General features: G+C 38.9%; 2 protein-coding genes and 1 pseudogene across 2 annotated transcripts; 2 read left to right on the top strand and 1 right to left on the bottom strand.

The window, feature by feature from the left end:
• LOC109819853 (homeobox-leucine zipper protein HOX6-like) lies at positions 35-1471 on the top strand. The gene is made up of 2 exons (XM_020385802.1): positions 35-827; positions 930-1471. The coding sequence occupies exons 1-2, from the start codon at positions 468-470 to the stop codon at positions 1242-1244; spliced, it is 675 nt and encodes a 224-aa protein (XP_020241391.1). The 5' UTR covers positions 35-467; the 3' UTR covers positions 1245-1471.
• LOC109819386 (mediator of RNA polymerase II transcription subunit 10b) lies at positions 2699-5961 on the bottom strand. The gene is made up of 6 exons (XM_020385101.1): positions 5948-5961; positions 5689-5829; positions 5510-5590; positions 5319-5421; positions 5147-5236; positions 2699-3035 (listed from the first exon to the last, which is right to left on the bottom strand). The coding sequence occupies exons 1-6, from the start codon at positions 5959-5961 to the stop codon at positions 2964-2966; spliced, it is 501 nt and encodes a 166-aa protein (XP_020240690.1). The 3' UTR covers positions 2699-2963.
• On the top strand, positions 7912-8357 carry LOC109819388 (annotated as a pseudogene).

Below are 8692 nucleotides of genomic sequence, written 5' to 3' on the forward strand. Positions count from 1 at the left end.
CAAGAGGAAACAAGGAGGGAGGGGGGGTAGAGAGGGGATACGTAGACAGCGAGCCGAAGACCGAAGCAGCAAGCAACAATCAGCTGCCTGTTTGCGATGGAGGGCTATCCAGAAAGAAGCTGAGTTTTCCACGACAACCGCTGTCATTGGCCAGCCCGTTGCTATCACCCTCCTCTACAATCAACGTAACAGGCGTGCACCGCAGCACATCTCTCCCTCTCTCTCTCTCTCTCTCTTCCCCTCCCTTCTTTTTCGTTTCAAAAAGCAGGTCTATATCTTCTGCTCAAGAGTTGGTGTGCAAAAGTTTTCAGAAAAGAAAAGAGCAATCAGCCGCAATTCTCAAGGCAGAGAGAGAGAGAGAGAGAGAGAGAGAGAGAGACTAGAATCCAGCTCCCTCCCCTCCAATAAAACAACATAAAAGAAAGCTCAAGGTGATCATACCCCAACAGAAGGGGAAAAGAAAAAAGATGGTGGAGAGTGAAGATTACTCGGCTACAGAAGAAGCAGATGGCTTCATGTGGATGGATCCTCTCTCCACCAAGAAGGGCAACGCAAATGATAAGAAGAGGAGGTTCAGTGAGGAGCAGGTGAAGTCACTAGAGCTCATGTTCGAGACGCAGACCAAGCTTGAACCAAGAAAGAAGCTGCAGCTCGCAAAGGAGCTCGGGTTGCACCCGAGGCAAGTTGCTATATGGTTTCAGAACAAGAGAGCAAGATGGAAGTCAAAGCAGCTTGAGAGACAGTACGCTGCTCTGAGGGCCGATTATGACGCCCTGCTCTCCAATTTCGAATCCCTCAAGCACGAGAAACAACTGCTCGCTAAACAGGTAAACATACATTTACCGCCCTCCTCGGATAATATTCAGATTCCAAATGTATAGTCTAGAGACCTCAACCAGCAAAGTACTCCTCTGTTATGATCCCCGCAGTTGCAGAAACTAGCAGAGCTGCTGGAGAAGCCAATGGAGGAAAGGGGGAACGAGAGCGACCAAGAGAAAGCAGATCAAAGGCCAAATTTGATGCTGACAGAGAAAACAGAAATGAGACTCATGAGTTCGGACGACGATGAGGAGAATCGACACACAAGGTGCAGCGAGAAAGAGAAGGATTTCTTCAGCGGACCGCCAACCGGAGGCTCATTAGTACCATCTGAGCAGCAGTTTTGTTTTCATCAACCCAGTTGGCCTACAGATCAAGCATGTGCAAATTCACAGTGGTGGGAATTTTGGCCTATGAATGAATAGATTTGTTGTATTTTCAGACCAAAGACCAAGACCTAGAAGAGTGAAGAAAAGAGTTTTATGTGATCTTATGTTGTGGCTCAGACAGCATAAATCCCGGAAACTGATGTAAATAGCTATTCAGATCACCTAGGATCTGCGTAAAAATTAGTAGTAGTAGTAGTACCTCGTATTCCTGTAATAAAAATAAACAATCAGTTTGCTAGTGGCAATTTTATTCTACCAGTAAATGCGTCTCATATGAGCTGAAAATGCCAAGTGGAGAACTGATAATAAGAAAAAGGTCTGAAAGAATGGAGTTAGGACGTGAAATTTGATGTATAATTAAATAATTCCAACTCACAGAAAGCAGGACAAACTCGTCCGGACACTGAGCAGCTGTATCCATAACCCAACGTAAGCACCATTTCCATAACAAAGACCTCTATGCGCTCTGTTCTGCTTTATTCTCACAGCTATTCTCTAGAGTAATTTATCAATTAGTAAGTAGGATACCGGAGAAAAGATGACAAAAGCCTAAATAGAAGCAAAAGAAAAGGTTATTAATCTGTATCACAGGATTCACAGTTCCATATATTGGATTCTCTTTATTCTGAAAATTAATATTGTCCTTTGGCAGCAAAACCTTTAGTGAAAGACAATGAATAAGAATCAATGGTGTTAAAATGTTTCAGGCTTCAGCTTTACCTACCATATTTGTTTATTACCCGCATTCAATGGGAAACATACTCCTAAGCCAACTTACACCCCTGCCAGTGGCTAAGTGGTTGTGGCTTGAGGCCTGGGCTCAAAAAGCCCAAGGAGCGATTTGTGTTGATTTGTGTTTATGACATGCCTATCTCCAATTTCTAATTATTAGGTATTGCAACATTATGTGCTATTCACCTTGGCCTGGGCTGTGTAAGAGGAGCACCAGACCCCCGTGTTTACTCGGCTGGTATAAGCCCAAAAAAACAAACAAACAAAAAAGTTCAGCTTTCGGGGTCACTTCACTCTATCTCGATCACCTTATCCGTGTTAAGATAAGGGCTTAAAGCATCTACTTGGGTGGCTTCTACTAGTTTTCCAAGATAACCTTCCTCATATCTTATTCCGGTCTCTGTGGGGTTTCTTATAGACCCCTGCACCTTATTCTTTACTTCTTGAGAAACGATACAAATTATCTAAAATTCTCTTAAAGATGTCACTGGCTTCCTTGAGCGATAATGACTAAAATCATCTTGTGGCATCATCATGAAATAATTCCTCATTAATCATACTATTATCCAAAGCGAGATAAATTGAAAAACAAACACCGCTGGTCATGATGGGTAATAAATTCCCTTTACGTTGTCCCGATGGCCAAACGTGAGAGTAACATTGTGCCAAAAGCCTTAAAGATATGACCCAACATTGAACAAATTGAAAATCATTATCCAAATTAAGTTCCACACCAAAAGACATAATGCTATACCTACTGGTAGAAATCAAATTTTAAACTACTTGAGAAAGTGCATACATGTACATAAAGTACTTTAATAGAATTATATTTTCTGTCATCAAGAATATTCCGTGGAAATGAACTAAGGATAATAATTACATAAAAGAGAATGTTACATTCTAAAGCAAAGTATATCACTAAGGGCCTCCTGTGAAGATAACAAACAAATAATAAAATCCTTAATTTGCACAAATATGTATTTTAGACATTAAGGAAAAGGGAGGAAATAACTAACTCCTTTGTCAATGCTCTGGCTTTACTTTCACATCCCCATTGGGTAAACCACTTTGCGCCTGAGCTAGTTGTTTCGATTCCTGCATGCGATCAGGGAAGTCGATTAGCTAGATAGACAACATTTAAAACCAACGAGAAATTAATATAGAGATTGCAAAAGACGTCATTCATACTTAATTTAACTACTTGGAGTATTAAATTAGAAACATATAATCATCAAGTAGCCAATCTGGTAAGTGATGGTGGCCTCTAAGTTTGTTTCCCATGTTGCGTTATTTTAGAAGGGAAATAAAAATTAGCAAGAAGTAAACAATCGTTAGCAATGTTCAGGAAAGCTTGCAGAAGTCCTAAACTCAACTCCAGACAACAGTCTCTAAAAAAATCAGGAGATACCAAATTCAACTAACGGATGAACCCTGGAAACCAATTTGGAGTTTAGAGCAGTACATCAACCCCAAGTTCACCTTTTAATTGGTTAAATCTATTGGAGTTACAATGGGGATAGGTCTCATGGCTGGCTAACCAGAAATCAGAATGAAAGATTAGGTTATGCCTGCAAAGTTTTGAGGGGAAACTAGTGTTGTTGTCGAAGAATAACAAGAAGTTCTAGGAAACCAAAGTAAAGAAAAAAGAAAAACACAAGTGGAGTATTTATTGAATCATACAGAATCCTTTTCTAGGTCAGAGATCTCCTTTGAATTCAGTCATAGACGTCGTCATATACAACTTCAATAATATCGCAATTCACTAAAGTTAATATGCATGAACCCATGTAAATATTTCCCCGTCTGCAACAAAGTTAGAGGCCGCTTGGTATGAAAAAAAAATTAAACTGCCAATGCAGTTATATTTTGCTAAAGGACAGATATACCTGCAGCCATTCCATGCATTTATTTTGCACTAATGATTGGCGGCCTTCTTATCAGATTACACTAACATTTAAGTTCACCAAAAAGTGGGTAAATGGAGCAGTTCTGTGCCTCTATTATAAATAATGAATACCCTCACTAAAGAAAAAATCAAGAAGACTATAAATGCAACATTAGAAACACGCCTTTTAGCAGAGGTGAAAATTTAAGCAAACAAGATGAATGTAGAAAATTACGATGGATGGCAAAAGACACCAGAAAGTATCAATTGAAAACAAACAGATGAAGTGAATGAATAGCTTATCTAAGATGATTAAAAACTAAGATGATCGAATCAAGGGGGAAGATTACGTTGAGATGGAATTTTTGAGAAGTATTTAAGCAAGCCGTTTCATTCAAAGAAATGATTAGGAGAGGACTCATAAAGTTTATCTGAATAGCTCAGCTACGGCTTCATAGTTATCCTTAGCATATGGCACAACGTTAACAATACAACAAAGCCTTATTTGTAGTTAGCTATAGTACACGTCTTTTTTCTCCATCCCGCTATGGCAACTGCCATGACCTATTTTAAGTTAACTACAATTTTCTGCTTAGCTGCTTTAGACAGCTAGGTCTAGGTCTTCCTCTAGCCAGATTGGCCCTTGTTGCTACTTCAAACACAATCCTACAGCACCTATACTCCTCAATTTCTTACCCCCATGTCAAGTTTCTAGCAACCACCATTTCAAATCATAAAAATGAATGGCTTTAAAAGAAACAAAACAAGACGATGAAGAACGAGAGAATAAGATATTTGTTTGAGGTACTACATTTAACACCGGTTTTCCCAAAGATGGTTCCATCATTATACAAAAAATGAAAAGTAGAGCATGAAAAGAAAAAACATTGACTATGTAGAAAAAGAATAACCGATCATGTTTGAGCAGGTAATACGCAAGGCATGCTTCTAGATGCTAGTCAAGACATACAATATATACATTTGGTTCCACCGAGAATGTGTTTCTAGATTTAGTAAAAATTATAAAGAAGAAACTTACAAGGACTTTGTGTTTTACTAGATTGTGTTTGTAAAGACGCGTTTTAATCAAAATCGAACATGTATCTCAATGAAAATTGTTACAAAATAAAATGTGCATCCCTGTAGTTCACCTGTTTCCCATGCATTAATATTTCCTAATTTTGCATGGCCATATATCTGATACCTATGATATTCAAAATTTTGGAGGAATTTTTATTTTGAGAACAACCATTAACATAGCACGAGTTTCTTCACCTAAGATTTAAAAATTCATTAAGGATAATAGTTCTCGATAACTTACAGCTGCAGAACTTGCTCTTATTTCTCTATAAGCCTCCACTTCATCAGGAAATGTCTGTTCTAGCTCCTCCAAAAGGTGTTTCCGCAAGCTCTAAACAAATTTTGAAGTTGTCAAATGTAAGTAAATCAGTTAACCAGGATGCCCTAAAACCTAACTCGGAGTGAGAAACAACCTTAAAAGCATCAGTCTTTCCTTTAGTAATCTGGTTCTTAGCAATGCAGCTATTCAGCACATCCTTGGTAAACTCGTCGGGGTTCTTCCCGTCATCAATTAAACTATAAGATTGTAATAGAACCACCCCCAAATCAAACAAAAATCAGAAAACAAACGAACGTCAATTTCAAACTCAACTCACTCACTCACTTGAGCACCTCCATCGGGACCTGGATGTTGCAGCCCTCTGACAGCCTCTGCATCGTATCGAGCTCCGCCACCAGCGCATTCCTGTATAAACAAAACAAAAACCCCCAAAATAATAAATCAAGAACCCCTAAAAAACAAGCGGTAGGGAAAATCTCTCGAGGCTGTGGAATTAGCGTTACAGGCGCTGGGGGAGAGGGAGCTGGGAGGCGAAGTTGAAGGAGGAGACGGTGAGGTAGAGCTGATGGAGGAGGCCTAGGGTTTTGTCGATGGAGTTGATCACCTGCCCTAGGTTTTGCTTCTGCTCGAGGGATCCATTCGCGCTTCAAGTCGCGGGCTGTTTGGGTTTTTTTTTTTTATCGCCGGGACCAAGCCCTTTTTTAGCTTTCTTCTAAGCTGTAAAAAAGAGACTTGTTTCGGGCCACATTCCGCACTTATAACCTGGATAGGCCCATTATAACCCGTGCTGTTTCCCCAAATTCACTATTTTCTCCAAATTCAAGAGTTTCATTAAGTTTCGAGGCTATTTTCACAATTCTAGAGATAATGTGTATTCACTAAACCTAAAGGTACAATTTTTTTTAACAATCTTTTCTATATTTTATTCCTCATGTATTTTTGCTATTATGAGTAATAGCCAACAAATAATTTTTTAAGTTATTTATCATGATTGTTGTCTTTCTTTTGCTTTATAAGTATGCTTTATATTGTAAACCCTAGACATGAATAGTTTATTTATTTATTTATTTAATCGATTGTATCAACACGTTGTATTTTTATTAATATGTTGATAATTAATGATGTTTAAGAAGTCAAGTGCAACATTGACTAGTCTTAGGGCTTACATCGCGCCAACAGGCTCACATTGTGCATATGGACTCACGGGCTAGGGCCGTGACAAATGATATTAGAGCAGTTAGTCAGCCAAAAACATACATCGCCTAATGGTGATACATGGACATACCAATTGCCAATGTAAACCTAAGAAGTCAATGACAATTTTGACTGATCAATTTTGACAATGAATAGCCAAACTATATGTTACACTCAATGAGTCACAGGGCTTATATCGCGCCAAACAGTTCAGCATGACATGTAAAATTTATACTATATATAATATATATATATATATAATATATAATATTATTATTATATATATATATATATATATATATATATACTACACAACTTTTTAGCGCGCACTGCATATTGTCTAGGGATCTTGCATGAGATATGAAAAATGCTTTTTCATATTAATAAATGAGTGATAAGGAAGTTTTGTGGATATCAAGCTGAAAGTAATTGATAGGAGTCTTTACTCTCTCTCTCTCTCTCTCTCATCTCTCTTTCTAAATATATTGATAATATATATATATATTATATATTATATTATATATATATATATATAATAATTATATATAATATATATATAGTATATATATATCTACATAGGGTCAATCCTCAGCGGAGAAGAAGCTAGGATTATTTAAATTCGCGTGAGATTGTTGTAAAGTTTGAAGTCACAGTTCCTAGCACAATTATTAGTCAAGTGGCAGCCACTTAACAGAGACAAGTGCACAACGACTGACAGTAGCCTTTAGGTAACCCAAGAGTTAATGTGCAAGCTTCGGCATCAACTCTTGTGCCACGAGGTAAAATTGGAGACGCCAACTTGATTGCAATTGCATGCTAGGTTAAGGCTCCCGAACGTCCGCTGCAAAGTCTCCATCATCAAAATTTAATCTAATTCAAATTGATCTCACTTATTAGTACATTGAAATTGAACTTTAGTTTTCGTAAACGTCAACAGCCAAATATATGACATCAAGCAGTAGTCTGTCATTTTACACGTTAGCTGGCACCACATATCTGCCTCGTAGGGCGCACCGGTTATAGGCAGCCTCCTTTAGGAAATGGACTGCTTAGCCACTTACCTCCTAAGCTCTACACCGATGTGACTAGCAGAGCCTCAAAACGGCAATTCATTTTCTTAAATGATGATTTGCCAATCTATTCCCATTTCTACCTTATCTCATATCATGCGCTATAATGCAAAACATTTTGAAACGCATAAGGAATAGTTCATCATTTAACGTGCTTAGAAAACCAAATAAATGGTCGTATAAATTTGACGATAATGTAACTAAATCCAAAATATATAGGACAAATTTTTGAAACAACTCTTTTCTAAAATTAATGAGCAAAATCGACCTTCTAAATAAAAAAACAGCAAAATCTACCGCACGGGACTACTAGTCCCGTGCAGTTAAGGTGATGAAAAAAATCATAAGGTCTGTGATTCTTCTCTCTGGTTGGGCGCAACAAAATGTAACAGGACACAACTCCCATGGCCATGGTAAGCTGAATAAAATTCCCAAATTCCAAACGGCAATAAAAAAACCACAATGGGAGTAATCATCGTCGACGGATCCACAATCCGCGCATTCATCGCCGACGAGATCGCCTTCAAGAAGAACGTCGATGCCCGCTTCGCCGCCCTCGACCTCAACGGCGACGGCGTCCTCTCCCGCTCCGAGCTCCGGAAGTCCGTTGAGACCTTCCGCCTGCTCGAAGTCCACTTTGGTGTCGAGGTCGTCACCTCCCGGATCAACTCACCGCTCTCTACGACTCGATCTTCAAGCAGTTCGACTACAATCATAGCGGAACCGTCGACGCCGATACAGATCGCGGGAGAGGAGGGGGAGGGGAGTTTACTGAAGGAGGCAATCCCCCAAACCCTAATCTTGAACCCAATGGAGCTGGCACCAAAACCCTAACCCCCAGTTCCCAATCGGCCGCCTCCTCCTTTTTCTTCTTCTCTCTGACCTCAAAAATGTCGTTGCTATCTTGAAGGGTCCAATGGTCGGTCGCCCATGATCATTTTTTTCATCGCCTTAACTGCACAGGACTACTAGTCTCGTGTAGTTCGAAAAAATCCTCAGCAAAACCGACCCTTTTCATCTGAGTTGAGATGAAAAGGGTTGATTTTGCTCTTTTTTTTTCTTGTGAAGGTCGATTTTGCTCATTAATTTTAGAAAAGAGTTGTATTCAAAAATTTGTCCAAATATATATCATGAAACCTAAATTTCTGGCTGTTATGACAAACTCCTCAGGATAAGCTAATATCAATCACACGAAAGCACGAAAAATATTAAGAACACACAAACACAAAGATATATGTGGTTC

Source organism: Asparagus officinalis, chromosome 8, assembly GCF_001876935.1.
Source record: "Asparagus officinalis chromosome 8, Aspof.V1, whole genome shotgun sequence".
NCBI classification, from domain to species: Eukaryota; Viridiplantae; Streptophyta; class Magnoliopsida; order Asparagales; family Asparagaceae; genus Asparagus; species Asparagus officinalis.